Source organism: Hyla sarda, chromosome 1 (genome assembly GCF_029499605.1).
Source record: "Hyla sarda isolate aHylSar1 chromosome 1, aHylSar1.hap1, whole genome shotgun sequence".
Taxonomy (NCBI): Eukaryota; Metazoa; Chordata; class Amphibia; order Anura; family Hylidae; genus Hyla; species Hyla sarda.
The window spans coordinates 42,679,024-42,700,401 of NC_079189.1; the positions used below are offsets into that span (position 1 = coordinate 42,679,024).

General features: G+C 43.0%; 1 protein-coding gene across 10 annotated transcripts in view; it reads right to left on the minus strand.

Moving 5' to 3' along the window:
* The window catches only part of CTBP1 (C-terminal binding protein 1), a 659,916-nt gene that overhangs the window by 156,499 nt on the left and 482,039 nt on the right, over positions 1-21,378 (minus strand). For 7 of the 10 annotated variants that reach the window (XM_056554659.1, XM_056554670.1, XM_056554660.1 and 4 more), the window contains one exon: positions 12,440-12,484. The exons of the other annotated variants lie outside the window; for them this stretch is intronic. In XM_056554659.1, the coding sequence (XP_056410634.1) occupies positions 12,440-12,484 (45 nt within the window). The remainder of the gene's footprint in view (positions 1-12,439; positions 12,485-21,378) is intronic. 10 annotated transcript variants of the gene reach the window in all.

Below are 21,378 nucleotides of genomic sequence, written 5' to 3' on the forward strand. Positions count from 1 at the left end.
AGCAAATGGAAAATGTATAAATAGATAGAACTACTAGAGGCATAACAGAGAGGAGATGTACAACTAGGTAGATCTACCTTTACATAAAAAAATAATGATATATCTCATGACACCTCCCCCCCCCCCCCACAAAAAAATAAAAAAAGGAAATAACCCATTTTTTCCATTTTTTCAAATAAATAAAAAAGTGGAAAAAAAATCCCATTTCTAATCCCACACAGTCAACATTGTAAAATTTTATATGCCAAAATTGCTAATCACATTCCAGAAAGAGTTGAATGAAAAGTGATCAAAAAGTCAATACTACACAAAAATGAGACCAATAAAAACCACAACTCATGGTACAAAAATCTGAATCTGATCATGTTGGCCATTTTAAAACCATAAAATCCTGGCTACTTACTATTCTCTGCTGGCTCCTAGATTCAAAGGAAATTTGTCTAACCCTGATGTATAGCTTATGTAAAGACCAGCCGGTGTAGACCCACTGTGCCACTGGTTTGGCTTTGGGCCACTCCTGAGGGTGTTGTCTAAGTGGTCTTCTGGCTTTCACTCTTTAACCCCTTTACAGGAATCTGGCTACCAAGTCCCTACCTCTAGTCGTGGTCCCAGTAAGAAGGCAGAAGGCCTGGTGGACCAAGAGACAAAGCTACAAAGCCAAATCTTCCCCTAAAAGTCTAAACCTTCTTGACAAACTCTTACAGTTTTCTTTCAAACTTTTGCCAGTAGACACAGTGATGTAAAATCCAGGAGAAAATATGCTGAATCTGATGACTTTATTATTATGGGTCATGGCCTGGTGTCCCCACAGCCTCCTGAGCTTTAAAGAGGTATCCGGCCCTAGACATCTTCTCCCCTATCCAAAGGATAGGGGATAAGATGTCAGATCGCGGGGGTCCCGCTGCTGGGGACCCCGGGGATCGCTGCTGCAGCACCCCGCTATCATTACTGCACAGAGCGAGTTCGCTCTCCACGTAATGACGGGCGATACAGGGGCCGGAGCATTGTTACGTCACAGCTCCGCCCCTCGTGACGTCACGGCCCGCCCCCGTCAATACAAGTCTATGGGAGGGGGCGTGGCGGTCGTCATGACCCCTGCCATAGACTTGCATTAAGGGGACGGGCCATGATGTCATGAGGGGCGGAGCCATGACGTAACAATGCTCCGGCCCCTGTATCGCCCGTCATTACGCACAGAGCAAACTCGCTCTGTGCAGTAATGATGGCGGGGTGCCGCAGCGGCGATCCCCGGGGTCCCCAGCAGCGGGACCGCAGCGATCTAACATCTTATCCCCTATCCTTTGGATAGGGGATAAGATGCCAGGGGCGGAGTACCCCTTTAAATAAGGTACTGTTTCCAAGCATATTCCAAGGGGCAATATTGGGCTGGTGCTCCATGGGCCCACCATCAATCTAAATAGAACTTTATTACAAGTTATTTGGGGAGATTTATCAAAACCTGTGTAGAGGAAGAGTGGTGCAGTTACCCATTGCAACCAATCAGCTCGCTTCTTTCATTTTTAAAGAGGCCTCTGAAAAATGAAAGAAGGGATCTGATTGGTTGCCATGGGCAACTGCACCACTCTTCCTCTGCACAGGTTTTGATAAATCTCCCCCATTGGCTCCAAATCAGATTGAAGAGGGGTTGTCTTCTTCTGGACCTTTACTGTGTTAGAACCTACAGTATCTGCACCAGAAAATATTACAATACCCCAGTGGGCTTTTAACCCCCCCCCTGGACATCTCATGTGCAGCTTTCCTTAAGGTCTACTCCAAATACCACAGAATTTTATCATCTCGGGACCATTCTATGCAGAAGCCACAATAGACACCACTACAGCCATTACTCCTGAAGTTTAGCACAGTGCTGCTAGTCGTACAAAACTGATTTTACAATAGATTTTTTTCTTATACAGTGGTCCCTCAAGTTACAATATTAATTGGTTCCGGGACGACCATTGTATGTTGAGACCATTGTATGTTGAGACCAGAACTCTATGGAAACCTCGTAATTGGGTCTAAAGCCCCAAAATGTCATCTAAAAATAGGAAAAAGTGAGGATTAAAGAAAAATAAGTAGATAACTAATATAGATAAAGCAAATCCTTATATATAAAAGTAATAAAGATCTGCTGGGAGCTGTAATCACTGTCTATGTCAGTGTTTTCCACGCAGGGAGCCTCCAGCTGTTGCAAAACTACAACTCCCAGCATGCCCGGACAGCCTTTGGCTGTCCGGGCATGCTGGGAGTTGTAGTTTTGCAACAGTTGTGGACACCCTGCTTTGGAAACACTGGTCTATGTAGAGGACAGGAGCTTCTTCAGGGTCCTGTACAGTACACACAATGTCCTAAAAAAGTAACATGGAGTCGCCCTCACCTGGTGTCCAAAAGAGCAGCTAACCCTGGTACAGGTAAAGTGTACAGAACATGTAATACCTCTCTGTACTGTAGGGGGTGCTACCAGACATCAGTCAGTGCATACGCTTCAGTAATACAGGTGTTTTACCAGTAAATTGCCCATTCTGATTGGTCAGTTCTCTTGGCCATTGACAAGTTTCACAGATCTGGACTGTCTTTGTCCAGATTGTCATTGTATGTTGAGTCTGGTTTCAACTTACAATGGTCCAGAAAAGACCATTGTATGTTGAAACAGTTGTAAGTTGAGGCTATTGTAAGTTGAGGGATCACTGTATTAGACTTTTTAATTTCTATGTACACATGTGCGACTATGAACCATAATTTATTATTTATCTGCTGCTTTTTATTTTTATTTTTGCAGCTTGCCAAACAGTGAAACTTGAGTCTGAATTAATCCTATTGCTGTTGAGCAAACATTTATAATAGTGCCGTCTCATTTAACCTCCTCATGACCTTCACAAGGCAAAGTCAGTTGTTCTATTGACACAAGCCTTAAAGGGGTACTCCGGTGAAAACCTTTTTTCTTTTAAATCAACTGGTGCCAGAAAGTTAAACATATTTGTAAATGACTTCTATTAAAACACCTTAATCCTTCCTGGACTTATTAGCTGCTGATTACTACAGAGGAAATTATTTTCTTTTTGGAATTCTCTCTGATGATATCACGAGCACAGTGCTCTTTGCTGATGTCATTATAATAATAATAATAATAACTCTTTATTTATTGTTGTCCTTAGTGGGATTTGAACCCAAGGCCCAGCACTGCAAGGCAGCAGTGCTAACCACTGAGCGACCATGCTGCCCATAGCATACATCTGCTATGCACGGTTGCTAAAATGGACAGAGATGTCAGCAGAGAGCACCGTGCTCGTGATTTCATCAGTGTTCCAAAAAGAAAGGAATTTCCTCTGTAGCATTCAGCAGCGAATAAGTACTGGAAAGATTAAGATTTTTTAATAGAAGTAATTTACAAATATGTCTAACTTTCTGGTACCAGTTTATTTAAAAGAAAAAAGGTTTTCACCGGAGTACCCCTTTAACCTTATGTCAGAGGCTGCCTTGTTATCACTAGTTTAGCACATTAAACACCAGCACAAATTTTTTATGGGATATTTTTAAATTACGGTAAATATAAAAATTTTGTGTCCCAGATTTGATCTGATCGTTTAAGGAGTATCAGGTAAAAATGTACTTATCCCCTATCCACAGGATAGGAGATAAGTAGCTGATCGCGGGGGGTCCGACTGCTGGGGATCCCCGCGGTCTCTAGGATGGACTCCAGCGCTCTCAGTGAGGAGCGCTTGTCGTCTACCAGTAGACAGTACACGCTCCAATGACTTTAATCCCATAGAAATGGGATCCGGTTCCGGTGATTGCAGGGGGCCCCAGTGGTCGGACCCCCCCCCCCCCCCCCCCCCCACGATCAGCTACTTATCCCCTATTCTGTGGATAGGTGATCAGTTAATTTTTGCCGGAGATCTCCTTTAAATCAGAAAAAGTATTCAGAATAAGTACCGTATTTTTCGCCGTATAAGACGCACTTTTTCTTCCCCAAAACTGGGGGGTAAAAGTCGGTGCGTCTTATACGGCGAATACACACTACTATCGCGGCGGTCCCTGCGGCCATCAACGGCCGGGACCCGCGGCTAATACAGGACATCACCAATCGCGGTGATGCCCTGTATTAACCCTTCAGACGCGGCGATCAAAGCTGACCGCCGCGTCTGAAGGGAAAGTGACACTAACCCGGCTGTTCAGTCGGGATGTTCGGGACCGCCGCGATTTCACTGTGGCGGTCCCGAACAGCCCGACTGAATAGCCGGGTTAGTGCTTACAGGACACCGGGAGGGACCTTACCTGCCTCCTCGGTGTCTTCTCCGTTCAGGGATCCCCTGTATGGCCGGCGCTCTCCTTCCTCGTCATCAGAGCGAGGATACCCGGCCGGCAGCAGAGACGTTCCGGAGCGATGGGGACAGCGATGGAGCGACATCCAGGGCAGCGGTGACGGGTCCGGAGCGGCGGGGACACGTGAGTATTACCTCCTATGCAGTGTTCTTCAATCTGCGGACCTCCAGATGTTGCAAAACTACCACTCCCAGCATGCTGGGAGTGGTAGTTTTGCAACATCTGGAGGTCCGCAGGTTGAAGACCACTATTGGGTTCAAAATCTTAAATTTTTTAGATTTTGCACCTAAAAATAACCCAGGTGTTCAGTCGGGCTGTTCGGCGTCTTATACGCCGGTGCGTCCTATAGGGCGAAAAATACGGTATTCGGGAGGTTTTCAGCTACCATTTTGCTCACAAAAATCACTCCAGTCAAGGCCACTGACAATGATGGAAATGGACTGTCCTGCAATATGCTACAAGTTCCCAATAATGCTTGCAAAGACTATTCCAACCGGCATTGACTCTCATGCATGAGAACCAGTAGACCATCATGGAAGAGGGGCAAGAAGAAAGCGGTTATAGAAATGAGCCACAAGAAATTGTTTGGAGGTTTCCAAAGCCATATGGGAGACACAGCAAATATGCGGAGGAAGGTGTTCTGGTCAGATGAGATCCAAATTAAACTTTTTGGACTATGTGTGGTGAAATCCTAACACTGCCCATCACCCTGTGCACACTCTCCCAACACTAAAACATGGCGGGGCTGGCGTCATGATGTGGGGAGGGAATACTTATGCATCTAACAGATGCTAACTTTTTGTTTTCATTCTTGCTCGTGTCACAATGAAAGATATTTTGCACTATTTTAAAGGAAAATCTGTCATAAATGTCACCTGAACTAACTTGTCGGTACAGCCAGGTAGTGTAGGTGACACGATGACAACGCAACCTTCCGATGTATCTCCTGTTCCGGGCCGACTTGGAGCATAGGCGGACCTTAGTGACGCCCCCGATGCTGTTTGCTAGCAGCGGGTCCCAGCAGAGAAACAGCAGCGGTGATGTCAGGAAGCCCCGCCCATGCTCCAAGTCGGCTCCGATCTGCACAAAACTGTAGCCAATGGCAACAAAAATGTGATGCCATGTTGAATGAATCCATGAGACAAATTCTCTATATGCATTTTAATAAAATTTGAGGCATACAGACATCCAATGCAGGTCATATTGTAGCTGAATGCAAGAGATATACACTAGTGTGCAAATACCCTTAAATTGATTTTGCCACTATGGACACCCTCCCCTAGTCTGGAGAATAGAACTTCCAAAGCTACCTTAGAAAGAAACTGCAATTCACATACTCGACCTCTTCTCTATTCGTCGTCTAAGGGATCACTGAAGATAGCCAAAATGATTAAAGGGGTACTCCCATGGAAAACTTTGTTTTTTTAAAATCAACTGGTGCCAGAAAGTTGAACAGATTTGTAAATCACTTTTCTATTAAAAAATCTTAAAGGAGTACTCCGGTGCACACTTTTTTCATGTTATCCCGTCCGGGCTGCAAAATAAAAGAAAAAACACTTTCTTTTACCTGCCAACGAGCCCCCGGAGCTCTGGTACAGGTGTTCGGTCCCCAGGCTGTATTCTTCTTACTATGTTAGCCCGGCACGTCACGCGGAGCTTCAGCCTATGACTGGCCGAGGCGGGACATCGCTGCGGCCAGTGATAGGCTGAAGCTCCGTGTGACGTGCCGGGCTAACCGGAAGTAAGAAGAGTACAGCCCGGGAACCGAACACCTGTACCGGAGCTCCGGGGGCTCGTTGGCAGGTAAGAGAAAGTGCGTTTTCTTTTATTTTGCAGCCCGGACGGGATAACATGAAAAAAGTGTGCACCGGAGTACTCCTTTAATCCTTCCAGTACTTTTAGGGGCTGTATACTTAAGAGAAATCCAAAAAAGAAATGCATTTCCTCTGATATCATGACCACAGCACTCTCTGCTGACCTCTGCTGTCCAATTCACGAACTGTCCAGAGCAGGAAAAAAATCCCCATAACAAACATATGCTGCTCTGGACAGTTCCTAAAATGGACAGCAGAGGTCAGCAGAGAGCACTGTGGTCATGACATCAGAGGAAATGCATTTCTTTTTTTGGATTTCTCTTTAGTATACAGCCCCTAAAAAGTACTGGAAGGATTAAGATTTTTTTAATAGAAGTGATTTACAAATCTGTTCAACTTTCTGGCATCAGTTGATAAAAAAAAAAAATAAATAAAGTTTTAACAAACAAACTGTTCCGAACGCTGGAAACGGGAGCTCGTGATGTCATAGCCCCACCCCCTCATGACATCACGCCCCACCCCCTCAATGCAAGTCTATGGGAGGGGGCGTGATGGGTATCACGCCCCCTCCCATAGACTTGCATTGAGGGGGCGGGGTGTGACATCATGAGGGGGCGGGCTATGACGTCACGAGCTCCCGTCATCAGCTCCAGCGTTCGGAACAGTTTGTTCCAAACGCTGAGCAGCGGAGTACTCCTTTAATTCCCTGTCATTTTAGGTCTATAGCTCTAGTGCAGTCATACTATCCTCAATAGGTCCCCTGCTTTTAAGAACTAACATTTGGATGGTTAGCAAAAAGTAGGTGACATGTATGGCAATGTGACTGCAGGATCTGACTACACACAATTGTTTGTAGTCTGTTATCATGGAGACGCATAGCTCTGCATAAAAGCTACGGACACAGAACATTTTCCAACTTCACTTTAGACTCATATGTAGCCATTGTCCATTGCTGTCAAAGGGGCTTCAATTAATTACTGTGTAAAGGGTCTGAATACTTATGTCACTGCAATATTTAACATTTTCATTTTCAATAAATTAGCAAAGATTTTTAACATTCATTATGATTATAGGTTGAATCATAGGGGGACATTAGTTTTTTTTATTTCTATTTTCGTACAAGGCCACAACAATAACCCAATGTGAAAACGTAAATGAGTCTGAAAGCTTTCCTAATGCATTGTACACTTCGTATACTACAGGATCCGCATCAGGCATAGCATTTCAGTGAGGATCACAGTGTCAAGGGTTCGTCTGTAACAGGAAGTTTAAAAAAATAAATGAAATAGTTTGGGACTGCATAACATTTCCAACCACAGATGACAGATGAGAATGAGTTGTTGGCCAAAAAAACTCAGCGTGCCATTATCTTTCCGTGCACAGCTGCACCCATTCCCAGCCTCAGAGTGCTGACTGTCAATGTCACCGGGAAAATGAAAACCATGCCAAAATATCTCTGGGCCACGAAGAACCTGAATTTTTGCTCAGCCAGGCGTGAACGAGAAAGACGGGAAAGAAAAAAAAAAATCTTCCAACCAAAGGAAATAAGGTTTCTTATTTTAATGTGGCATTCGCACTGTGAATTATAGCTGTGGGCAGCGACTGAACTGAAGGCTTCAAATACAATTCTTTATCAGGTTTATACAAACTGAAGAATTTGTGAAATGCAGGAAATTTACTGTAGCCGTACGTCACAAGTTATAGCCACAGATTACCTCCATTTAAAGGCAGTATATACAAGATAATAGGGAATTTAGTTCATAATTCCAGATTCAGGATCTACATCTCTTGGCAGGAGGGAAGAGCAGTTACCAGAGATGTCTTTCTCTCTGGAGGACTTGTTCTGTCCTACAATGCACAGACAACCCATTCATTTGAATGGACATGGTGTAATACCTACTTTGTCCTGTGGGGGTGCTGCAGGACAACTGAACACTTAAAGGAAATCTGTCACCAGTGTCATCTGCACTAATCTGTTGGTACAGTCAGGTAGCGCAGGTGATACTGATGACAACGGTACTTACCTTGTCCCGTTCCGTGCAGGGGATCTCCGGTAATCTCCTCCGTTAGCTCCAGCGCCAGGCACCCGGCTTGGGGAAAGGGCAGAGCTTAGTGATGTCACTGCTGCTGTTCCCAGGACCCGGGACCCAGCAGAGACTTGGGGTATGGGCAGAACTTAGTGACGTCAAAGCTGCTCTCTGCTGGGTCCCGGGTCCTGGGAACAGCAGCGGTGACGTCACTAAGCTCTGCCCGTGCCCCAAGCCAGGTGCCTGGAGCTGGAGCTAACAGAGGAGATTACCGGAGATCCCCTGCATGGAACGGGACAAGGTATGTACCGTTGTCATCAGTGTCACCTGCCGACAGGTTGGTGCAAGTGACACTGGTGACAGATTTCCTTTAATGCCATGTTTCCATTTATATTTATACAATTGATACACACACACCGGTATCATGTAAACTTTAAAGAGGTTGTTTAAGTAAAATATTTACTTAAATTAAGGTTGTTTAATTAAAAACGTATCCCCCACGGGATAGGAAAAAAGTGTCTGATCACAAGGGGTCTCACATGCAGAAACCCCAATGATCTCCAGAATCTCCAGAATGGGGCCGCCTCTTCTCTCTGAGCAATTTGTCTTGTAAGGTGGGGTCTACAGTCCTGTTTCTGTTTTGGAGGGAAAATGATTTGGCCAAAAGAGGAAATAGCTATACAAGGGCTCTTCTTCCAACACTGGACTATTTGTAGGCTTACGTCCGAGTCCCCATCATCTTTATCTTGCACTGCATGGAATTGTAATAGCAGTAACTGTGAGTAAAATTCTTAAGTATATATTCACCATGCCTATTTGAGTGTACAGCGCTGTGGAATCTGTGGGTGCTATATAAATAAAGAGCTATTATTATTATAGTGAGCCAAGCTTTGAAGGCCCTTCTTGGTAAAGATAACTCTGTACTGTGCAACAACATCTCGCTTAGAAATACCAAAGTGCACCACTCACAGTGTACCCCAGGATTCAGGACTTTTCACTAGTGTCCAAAATCCCTGTTTCACAGGTAAGGCTGGGTTCACATCAAGTTTTGTCCCATACGGGACCACATACGGCAGGGGCAGCTGAAAACTTGCACTCCCATATGCTTTCGTATGCGGTGAGCTTACCAGAGTGAAACGCTGACTCTGGTCGGCTCATTTTTGCCCCGTATGCGGTTTTCCCACCGCACCTAAAATCGTGGTCGACTACGATTTTAGGTCTGGTGGAAAACCGCATACGGGGCAAAAATGAGCCGACCGGAGTTAGCGTTTCACCTCATTGAAATAATTACATACGGGACCGCATACGGGACCGCAAGTTTTCAGCTCCCCCTGCCGTATGCGGTCCCGTATGGGACAAAAAGTGATGTGAACCCAGCCTAACCAGTGGTACATACAGGGTTAACCAACTACTAAGCTACCGTGGCCACACAAGAGACTTTGCAAGAGAGACTGCTACCCCCAACTGTCCTAAACTATTCCACCCATTTTCCTTTTGGGTACAAGAACATCCCAAGAACATAAGAAAAACAACACATGGAGAATGTCTTAAGGCCAAACTGCTTCCCCTTGCAATATAAATATACAGTGAATAATTACATTTCTATAGTAGAATTATATATAATTCTTACATGTAAAAAAAAAATTAGGTAAAAGTTACAGTTATTGAACCAGACTGGAGAAGAGCGGCACAGAAGAGGTTAATCTGCATAAAAAGTGTGTGTTGTGTTTTCAGCAATTAGAGCAACAATCTGGACCTAATGCCTCCATGGCTTATTTCTCTGGAGAAGTAGGTCATATGTAATTATCCCCCCGGCTAGGGCACCGACACAATGAAGGAAGTGTTCATGAGGTAGAAGAAAAGGGAAAAAAAAATCACATAAAAGTTTTCATTGTTAACGTAACAAAAGGAAATAAATCACTGATACAGAAGGCAAGGATACACTGTGCTGTGCTAAAACAATCAGACAACACATGACAGCGACGGATCGGGAGGCGACCGTACATGAAACGTCACCATGGTAATTGGGTATTTGTCTAGGTTTTCCTATACAAAACAGGTTATCAATCCTTATTCATTCTGGGTAACAATGTTAACCCATTAATAGGTATACAAGCTATTCAAATGTTTTTTTGTTTTTTTTTTATTATACAATATAACATACCGTATATACTCGAGTATAAGCCATCCCGAATATAAGCCGAGGCCACTAATTTCACCCCAAAAACCCAGGAAAAGTTATTGACTCGACTATAAGCCTAGGGTGGGAAATACATCACCCCCCCGTCATCATCCAGACCCCCGTCATCATCACCTACCCCCTTCATCACCACCCACCTTCATCACCCCCCCCTTTCATCATCACCGCCTGTCAATCCCTTCTCAGTGGTCTTCAACCTGCAGACCTCCAGATGTTACAAAACTAAAACTCCCAGCATGCCCGGACAGCCATTGGCTGTCCGGGCATGCTGGGAGTTTTAGTTTTGAAACATCTGGAGGTCCGCAGGTTGAAGACCACTGCGGCCTTAGTCATCATCCAGACCCCCTTTTGCTTTCTACTCCCCTCCCCTCGGCCGCTGTCCATATTTGACCACCTATGCTGCAGGGACCGTCCGGTGGGGAGGGTTAGTCGTTCCGGGCTGTTTATCTTCACTGGGAGGCCCTCTTCTCCACTCCGGGCAGACCTCTTGACAACGATGTGCAGGGACGTCCGTGCGCATGAACGTCCCTGCGCGGTGGCATCAAGGCAGCGTCACTAGGCCGGCCCAGAGCAGAGAAGAGGGCCTCCCGGTGAAGATGGACAGCCCGGAACGACTAACCCTCCCCACCAGACGGTCCCTGCAGCATCGGTGGTCAAATATGGACGGCCCAGACCAGCTCACCCTACCTTCCCACCGAAAACAATGCTGCTGGGAGTTGTAGTTTTGCAACATCTGGAGGTCCGCAGGTTGAAGACCACTGCGAAGGGATTGACAGGCGGAGATGGACGGCCGGGACCATCCCCTCACAGCTAAAGCCAAAAACGTTTTTTTGTTCACTCGAGTATGTGTTTTCAGCACAAAAAATCGTGCTGAAAAACTCGCCTTATACTCAAGTATATACGGTATGCTACTATATACAGAAACTAAAGCTGGCCATACGCTCTAGGATTGCTCATCCAGGTGACAACTATCTCACCAGACTGCCACACTTGGCTTGGCCCAGTATGCATGTGTTCTAAATCGAAAAAACTGCTGACAGACACCTCCTCCGGCGGCCTATCATCCCGAGAACAAAAGGATTGGGCAGTTGAGATCCAAATGCCCGATCTTTATTTCCTCAGACATATGCAATCCGGAGGCCCTCCATATACATGAGATGATCTTCCAGTCTTGTCAACATTTATCTGATACAAGCTTTTACAAAAAGTGGCATGTCAGAAAAGCAAATTTTAGTGATAGGGGTAAGAAAGTTAAAGGGGGTATTCCATTATCAGAAAATTGTATTTTAATAAAATTATCACTCCAAGATATATAACTTACTAATATAGTGTTATCACAAATTGTACTGGCTTCAGCATGTTTTTGCTTGAAATAGCCCTGACAGGAAGTTGTGTAGTCCTCTCATTGTCAGTGTGGTGTTGTCTTAGCAACTCCCCGGCTCCTCCCTCTCTCCCAAGACGACGCATCATCCTCTGCTGTCTTAGGAGGCATGGCTGGATCTTGTCCCAGAACTCTAGCCCCACCCCCTGAGTGATGTATTTACCTCTGACCAGCTCCTACAGCCTACAGTACAATCTCTCTGTCATATACACCTATACACATATATTGGGACATTTAAGAAAAATGTGATGCATTTAAAGCATGCTGGCTTGTGCCGAACAATGCCACAGGCAGAGGAGCACACAGGAAATGAATAGCAGGTGCTACAACTTCACTATGCAAGAGTCTGCAGTGAAATTAGATGTTGTGCAGCAGCTCTGTCTGGCAGGAGTGCTGTGCGAGGGGAGAAGGCAGGTGGGAGAACTGTGATAAAGAGCTGAGGGAAAACAATGCATTCTGGGAATTGTAGTACTGAGCAACTGTTCAACCAGGAAGTACAGAACTAAGACCCCCAAAACAAATAGATTCATGGTGGTTTCGGAACAGGGGAAGACAGATATATATATATATATATAAACTCTGCAGCATTTTATATATTTTTTGTGGTGCTATGGGTGTTATGCAGTGACATGATGTTATTTTACAGGTCATTATTACAGCAATACTAAATATATATAGTTTTTTTTATACGTACGGTTAGTCAACAATTTTAGTGGATTTTTTTCAGCGCCAAGTTGTCCTATGGGGTAAAAAAAAAAAAAAATCCATAATTTAGACATGATGCCAACTTCTTTCTGCACATTTTTTTCACATATTTTTACGTCCTGGAGGATTTGGTGCAGAACATTTTTTATTTTTTAGGAGGCACAAATAGAGGAAAGATGCGGGTGGCACCACTGGACGCTAACTAAGCAAACTGAACATATTCATTTAAATAGCGAGGAGTCATAGCAATATGAGGGGTGCAAGGAGCTAAGAAAATGCCGCATGAGAAGAATACAAAAAAATGAGAAAAATAAGCTGCCGAGCACTCGCCTCTAAAAATCTTCAATCTTTATTCAATCATTATAATAAGGACAGGTTCCTGGCAGATGAAAAATGAAAATGAAAAATGAAAAAAACAAAAACGCTGCGGCATAGCCGGGCGTGCACGAGGCGACGGAGCCGTTTCGCGGTATTCCCGCTTCCTCTGGCCTTCAGGCCAGAGGGAGCGGGGAATACCGCGAAACGGCTCCGTCGCCTTGTGCACACCCGGCTATGCCGCAGCGTTTTTTTTGTTTTTTTTTTTTTCATTTTTCATTTTCATTTTTCATCTGCCAGGAACCTGTCCTTATTTTAATGATTGAATAAAGATTGAAGATTTTTAGAGGCGAGTGCTCGGCAGCTTATTTTTCTCATTTTTTTTTTATTTTTTATTTTTTAATGAATTTTTGTTATCTCAAAATCTGCGCTGAAATTTGCAACACGAACAGCACAAAATTGGGCCAAAGGTAAGGTTTCCTGGGCCTTTCTAGGTTATTTCTATTTTTTCCAACTCTGTACGCTTGTAGGAGGCTATGTTTTAGAAAAACATTTATCTACCCTCTATTTCCTCTACTGGGTGTTCAGGCAGACGCTGTGTGCATACATGGTGCTGATATATGTACTAGTCACTATTAGTCACTCTGATGAATTATTACCAAGAGGTTCAAGTGGAAATAAATCTGTATGAGTCACGGGGGTCCAATTCTTTATGTTAAATAAATTCAGTCCTCTCGACTAAAAAAAATAAATAAAAAAAAACGAAAGTTTCTTCTTTTATTTATAGGAGTTTCAGGTTTCACGAAAATAAAGTTAAATTGCAAATACATACATAGTATATCAATACTGAAGTACATTTTGATACTGAAGTACATTATGCTATCAAAGAGGGTCCTGCTTTCTCTTTCCCCTTGTATGATCCTCTTTGTATTTACCATCTGGTCATATAGACACAATGCCAATGACCACGTGTCTTACAGCTGTAATATGGTCAAGGTCCTCCAAGGACTTTGGCCTGTGCTGTACTATTACTTTTGATGGTCCTGAAGCAAACTTCCAAAATTTGTAAAATTTAAAGGGGTACTCCAGTGGAATTTATTTTTTTTTTTTTAATGAACTGGTGCCAGAAAGTTAAACAGATTTGTAAATTACTTCTATAAAATAAAATCTTAATCCTTTCAATAATTATCAGCTGCTGAAGTTGAGTTGTTCTTTTGTGTCTGGTAACAGTGCTCTCTGCTGACATCTCTGCTTGTCTCGGAAACTGGACAGAGTAGAAGAGGTTTGCTATGGGGATTTGCTTCTAAACTGGGCGGTTCCCGAGACACGTGTCAGCAGAGAGCACTTAGAGAGAAAAGAACAGAAGCTCATATGTACTGAAAGGATTAAGATTTTTTAATAGAAGTAATTTACAAATCTGTTTAACTTTCTGGAGCCAGTTGATATATAAAAATATTTAAGACGTAGTTCAGATAAACCCCACCATTTTTCAGCCCACCATAGTTAAAGGGGTTATCCAGGAAAAGAAAAACAGAGATAATTTCTTTCAAAAACCACTCAACGTCTGTCTCCAGGTTCGGTGTGGTATTACACCTTGGCTCCATCCACTTCAATGGAACTGAACTGCAGAACCAAACCCACCTTGGAGACAGACAGGAACTGGTTTTAAAAGAAATTAGCTCTGTTTTTCTATTCCTGGATAACCCCTTAAACACTGTCGGGCAAATATCTCCCAAAAGGTCAAGTCTATTCCTTTTTAACATTACACAAACTACATAAAACATATTTTTCCTATTGTCTTCTTGTGTAAAGACTTGTTGGGGTCCTTGTCCTGAAAACTCCACTGATAACTAAGTTAAAGTGATAAGAGCGGTCCTCAGAGGATCATGAGATTTTCCGGTGGCCCAGGTTCTGACACAATAATTGACCCCAAAGGTCCAGCAGAAGATAACTCCATTTGGAGGTGACTTTGGAGACAATCACTTGTCACTCATTTTCTTATGAGAAGATTAACAAATAACCTACTGGATCTTATTGATAATACATGTGTATAATGATAATAATTTACCTAACTTACGTCTTCAAGGGGTACTCTGCCTACAGACATCTTATCCCCTATCCAAAGGATAGGGGATAAGGTGTCTGCTTGCGGGTGTCCCACTGCTGGAACCCCCCGCGATCTCAGTGCATCACCCTTGCTGAGATCATTGGAGGTCTGAGCAGTGAGACCCCCGCAAGCAGACATCTTATCCCCTATCTTTTGGATAGGGGATAAGATGTCTGTAGGCAGAGTACCCCTTTAAGACGTAAGCTAGGCAAATTAGAACGCTGGGTTTGGGTGGCCGGAGACGTGATGTCACTCCAAGCCCCCTTGTGATGTCACACCACGCCCCCTCCATTCATGTCTATGGGAGGGGGTAGTCACACCCCCTCCCATAGACATGAATGGAGGGGTCGTGGTGTGACATCACGAGGGGGCGTGGTGTGACATCACGAGGGGGCATGGCGTGACATCACGTCTTCGGGCCCGGGAACCCAGGGTTCTATATGTACTGTTTAGAATGCCGGGTGCTGCATGCAGATTGGGGGCGGGGCGGGGCGGGGGGGGGGGGTTCCAGTGGCAGGACCCCCATGATCAGTCTTCTTATCCCCTCTCCTTTGGATAAGGGATAAGATGTCTGTGGGTGGAGTACCCCTTTAAGCTGGACATGAGATAATAGTTGACCAAAAGGGATGATTTTGTTCATTTTGTTTTTATTTATTGTAAATAAACTTTCACAATAGCTAACTGTCATACTAAAGATTGCAAAAATATTATCCGCCATGTTGGATTTTTTCAGCCATTGTATGGGATGGTCAGACAAATTTCTTCAATCATTTCGCACTTTGCCAAGCTATTTAGTCTGGCTGGTGGGTTTGTTCGAGTTAATGATTCCATTGATGATTGATCGGCAATATGGTGGTCAAAGTCCCACAGCTTTAACTGCTTGTCATTGCAAACATCTAAACGACGTGATGCTGGATTAAAATATTTTTTTTATATATATAGTTGATAGAACACACCTAGCAGTAGAAATGTATAAAAGTAAAATAAAAACTAAACAATATGGAAGGTAGATTGCTGTCCCTGTAAGTCCCACACCCTTAGCATGGGCCCCAGTGGACAACTATAAAGCAAGTCCTGTTTTTTGTACCTCTTTGATTTCACCATTATTTGAAATAGTATTTGATGGTAATGGTAACAAAACCAGGCACGTGCCAAGCAATAAATGCAACATAATTCATGCTACTTAATATTAGGACAAGCAGAAGGGTAATGAGCTGGAATAAAAATAGTCTGTGAACTAAGAATTAGCATTGCATTCAGTTAGATGCCAGTCTGATCGCAAGGTCATCCAACTCATAAAAAGTTGTCTGAATATTTTTACCATTAAAAAAGGCAAATGGATTGGTCTCCTTCCAAGCCATTTAGGATTTGCTAGACTCCCTTTCTAATTTCCTACTCTTAGTATGGTAAATCATGGTCTTACAAGCTAGAATCTTACATTTGTGGGACATGGACAGTGATGGATAGTTTGGACTTGAGTCCCTTGAGTCCACCAGTGGAAATTATAATAAGGGCCGTTCACACAGAGCCTTTACAAGTAATATGGTAGGTAGGGAACAGTGCATCCCAGCTACTGTCCCCAGCTACTGTCCCTACCTACATTGATGATCAACTCTAAAAGGAGGCCCTCAACTAGATGACAGTCCCTACACTTACTAAACGCGTGCTAACAGGAGGGTCAGATAAGCCAGGTCAAAACCAAACGGTCAGGTAAAGGACAGAAATAGTACGTGCAAAGGTATAACCATTGAACTGGCTAGAGGATCGAAAGCAAGACTACAACACAGCACAGAATCAGAGGCAGACTAAACAATACGCAGGGTAAAAACCAGGAAAGACAGGGTCAGGTCCAACTTGAAAGGCAGAAGACAAAGTCAGAGCACTAGCAAAAGGTCATGTCCAGGCAGTACATACACAGGAAGGAACTCGTGTAAAGGTTTGGAACCATATTGACAGAAGTCTGTGCCCAACAGATGTTTGTTTAAATGTCTAGAATGCCGGTGACTAAACTCATTCATCCAGTGCTCCAGTCTCCTCTGCCTACTATAGTGGCTGGCAGCTCTGGGCCTAGAAGAGCAGGTAGTCGTGGTAGCTTTGGGCCGCTACTGGTGGCGCCTAACAGAGACCAGACGTGGTGAGTTCCTGACAAAAAGGCTCAATTAATCTTGCAGTTAGGCTGCATGAATGATCACTGCAGCACTATTATAGGCCTCACATCCTTTGTCTACACAGGGCGATGTGTGACCGATAAAGAAAATTTTAATGGTCACACAAAAGAGCATTTGCCCATTTGTTGGCGGTTTGTGGGGCTTTTTACACAGGCCGATTATATGGAATAAGTGTTCCTAAGAATGCTCATTTGCCCGATAACCAACACGTATTCTACCATCCATTCCATTGTAAATGTAGCTGTTTCTATTGTACACAGAGGACATATCACCAATAGATCAAATCGGTTGTGTAGATGCTTTGAAGCAAGAGTATACCAGATTCTGAGGTACTTACAGCACCTATGCCCTGGCAACCAAGGAGGCCCAAGGGCCCTTCTCACACTGTAGACACTAGCCTTACAAATAGCACATAGTAGTTGTCAGCCCCCATTACAGATTTTTCAGCCTGCTGCCAGAGCTTCAAGGTATGTCCTTGCCCAAGAAGAAGAAGAAGAAGAAGAAGAAGAAAAATTATGGCATATTGGAAACTTTTCGCTCTATTTTCTAACAACCAGACTCATCTGTCAGGAGGGGAAGCTCTTTATACCTAAACCTGGACTGCTTCCACTTCTCGCAATCTGGTGTATTCATTGTACAATCCCCCTGGTCAGGAAGCAGAGCGGGGAGACAGGAAGAGGGCTGAATATTGGAGATTAGAAGGTCTGGATGGTGTAAGCCATCAGTCCGTACACCAGGGGAGGTTTTCCCTTCCACACAGGTCAAAATAATAAAAAAAAGGCTCAGGTTAAGAGAACTGTTTTTGGTATAACACAAGGAGAAAAATATTCACACAAAGGTTACATTTACATCTAACTAATAGTGCAAGTACTAGCACTAGGCTCCATGTCTTTTTCCCAATGACCTTGGTGGCGTTGCCACCAAGGTCATTGGGAAAAAGACCTGGAGCCTGTGTGGATCTGTGTAGTATTTTGCTTACTAAGTACACAATTTAGTTGGCCATACATATCAGATAAATGTAGTCTGAATCTACCAATTTCAGTAGATTGGCCAACCATCTAAGGTGTATGGGGTTTTTAGTCCCAATGGAAAATGTCAGAGATGAATCAGGCATGTAGGATTTTATCAGTCTAATCTTTTTGTTCTTGGAAAGTATATGGGGTGATCGGCCGAGATAGCTGTTGGCGTCTGCAGGTATCTAGTGTATGGCCAGCTTTAGGGTGTGATACGTTTGGCATATATGCTCGAAAAGCTCCCTGTGATGATGGATCCACAGGGCCACTTTGACCTGACTTATGCCATAAATGTCTCCTTTGAACTATCAGAGGAGGTCTATGTCTCAGGGTAAAAAGACCCTTATGTAACTGTTGATGCCAGCTACTGCAGTGACGCACAAAACCTCATCGGGGTACTCATAGTGGCTAGTATAAAGGTTATAGATGGGGGCACTGTGGTTTTCATGGGGAATTTTTGCAGCTATTGGGGGAACTTTAGCTGTCAGAGGGAGCAATCTGTGTCATATGATGTTTAATATGATGTAGATGATGACATTATATGTACTGTATGTTTGTAATATATATTGGTTAAAAAAATTCGACCACTAAGGTTCCCTCCAGGGGCTATTACACGGTCTTGTCCCTGCAAACATTGCCTGTGTGTCTGGGCTTGGACAATATACACGAAGTGTGGGCGGGATAAGCAGGACTTGCCAATCAGCCTCCTCTGTGAGCTGTGGTCACAGAGCCTCAGTGCACAAAGCAGCCAGTTGTCAGCGTTGAGGAGTGAGGGAGGATTTTCCCACATGAAAATGTGAATGCCCCCTCCTATTCAGTGAACTGCATGCAGTGTAAGCAACATAAACAAGGGAATTAGGAGCCATAAACGAAAGAAAATCAGGATTTAAACACAGGATAGGCAGCAGTTAAAGAGTAAGCCTGGAGCATTTTTTTTTCTAAATCTTGTGACAGGTACACTTTAAAGATGAATTCGACCTAAAACCATCTTCTAGCACACATAAAGGGATCTCAGAAGATGACACTGAAGAACATTTGTGAGCTTTGACAACTATCAGTTCCAAAATCTGAAGAGACCATAGTGCTCTATAGTGCATCCCCCTTTGACATTGATCATCACAATGCTAGGAATCATGCCAGCTCCCTCTGCCCCTCTCACAGCATCTCCTCCCCGCAAAGTACATATAATTGATGTAAAAAAATTAACTATTGTCTTTCTCAGCCTCTGAACCCCCTCTAGTGCCTGTCATCACCTTTAAACACTAAACATTAAGCGTATTCATAGTCCACTATTGACATGTCAGTTTGCATTTCACAGCCTTGCTAAACAATCATAGAACAGGCCGACTCTAAGGCTGATTTAATTATAAGGAGCAATGTGCGGCCCTGTAGACGATCAATGTCCTTCCGAAAGTGTTACTATCTGAAGCTTTCCCAGACAATGGCATCATTGCTCATAGAATAAAAACATCACTTGGGATGATAATGTGAATCAGGTCATAGATAAAGAAAAGGTAGGTAGACCAGATAAACATCTGCTGCCAGAGTGCTGAATAGAAAATGATGGCCCAATGAATCATTTGTCTGCTGAAATACTGAACATAATTCCATAGATATCAAGTCAAATAGGGTTTATACTGTACTGTACATATGTAGATAAATAATCTAAACAAGATAGATAGATAGATATGAGATAGATATGAGATAGATAGATAGATATGAGATAGATAGATAGATAAATATGAGATAGATAGATATCAGATAGATAGATAGATAGATAGATAGATGATAGATAGATAGATAGATAGATGTGAGATAGATAGATAGATATGAGATAGTTAGATAGATATGAGATAGATAGATATGAGAGAGATAGATAGATAGAGAGATAGATATGAGATAGATAGATATTAAAATGATAGATACGAGATCAATAGATATGAGATAGATAATAGATAGTTATGAGATAGATAGATAGATACAAGATAGATAGATATGAGATAGATAGATAAATAGATTTTATAAGGTGTTGGATGTGCCAGACCTTACAAACCTGGTAACTGACTGCTCAGAGGCACATTCATAGTGTAGGGTCCGTCCCAATGAAGTCACCTTATCGTGGTGGGATGGTACACACTATTTGGCCAAATGGTAAGCTATGAACCTCAATTTTTCACTGCAGCAGTATAACATACCATATTTCATACATAGCTTAGTGCTAGCAGTGTGCTGCTTTATTGTTTTGTTATGAGATTGATAAATATAAGATAGATAGGAGATGATTGATAGATATGGATAGATATATAGATAGATACCAAAGCAGAAGGAGAGCAGCACATCCCCAATGTAAAGTGCACGGGTGCCGTCAGCATAGAGCCCAGGTTCAGGGGTCCATAAAATAGTAGCAAATAGGCAGCAGCAACTCCATAAGGTGCAAAAAGTGGATTTTATTCACACAACGTGAGGCCTCACGTTGTGTGAATAAAATCCACTTTTTGCACCTTATGGAGTTGCTGCTGCCTATTTGCTACTATATAGATATAGATAGATATGAGATAGATAGATAGATAGATAGATATGAGATAGATAGATAGATAGATAGATAGATTGATATGAGATAGATATGAGATAGATAGATAGATAGATAGATAGATAGATAGATAGATATGAGATACATAGATAGATAGATAGATAGATAGATAGATTGATATGAGATAGATATGAGATAGATAGATAGATATGAGATAGATAGATAGATAGATAGATAGATAGATAGATAGATAGATATGAGATAGATAGATATGAGATGGATATGAGATAGATAGATATGAGATGGATATGAGATAGATAGATATGAGATAGATATGAGATAGATAGATAGATATGAGATAGATAGATAGATAGATATACAGCAACAGAAGAATGCAGCAGCACACTGCCAGCACAAGGATATAGGTGCAACATGAATATGTAGTTAAAACATGGAGAGCTATACAGCTATGGTGTAATAGATGCAAATGTGAAACTATGAAATAGTGAGGCACTTAGCTCGCAAATTTGTCTCCGCCGGCGGTCAAGTAGCGTGCACCTGTAGGCCAGGTCCATATAATAGTTTGGTATCAACTAAAGTGCTGGCTGACTTATTCTTTGTCTAGATAGATAGATAGATAGATAGATAGATATGAGATAGATAGATATGAGATGGATATGAGATAGATAGATATGAGATGGATATGAGATAGATGGATATGAGATAGATATGAGATGGATATGAGATGGATATGAGATGGATATGAGATGGATATGAGATAGATAGATATGAGAT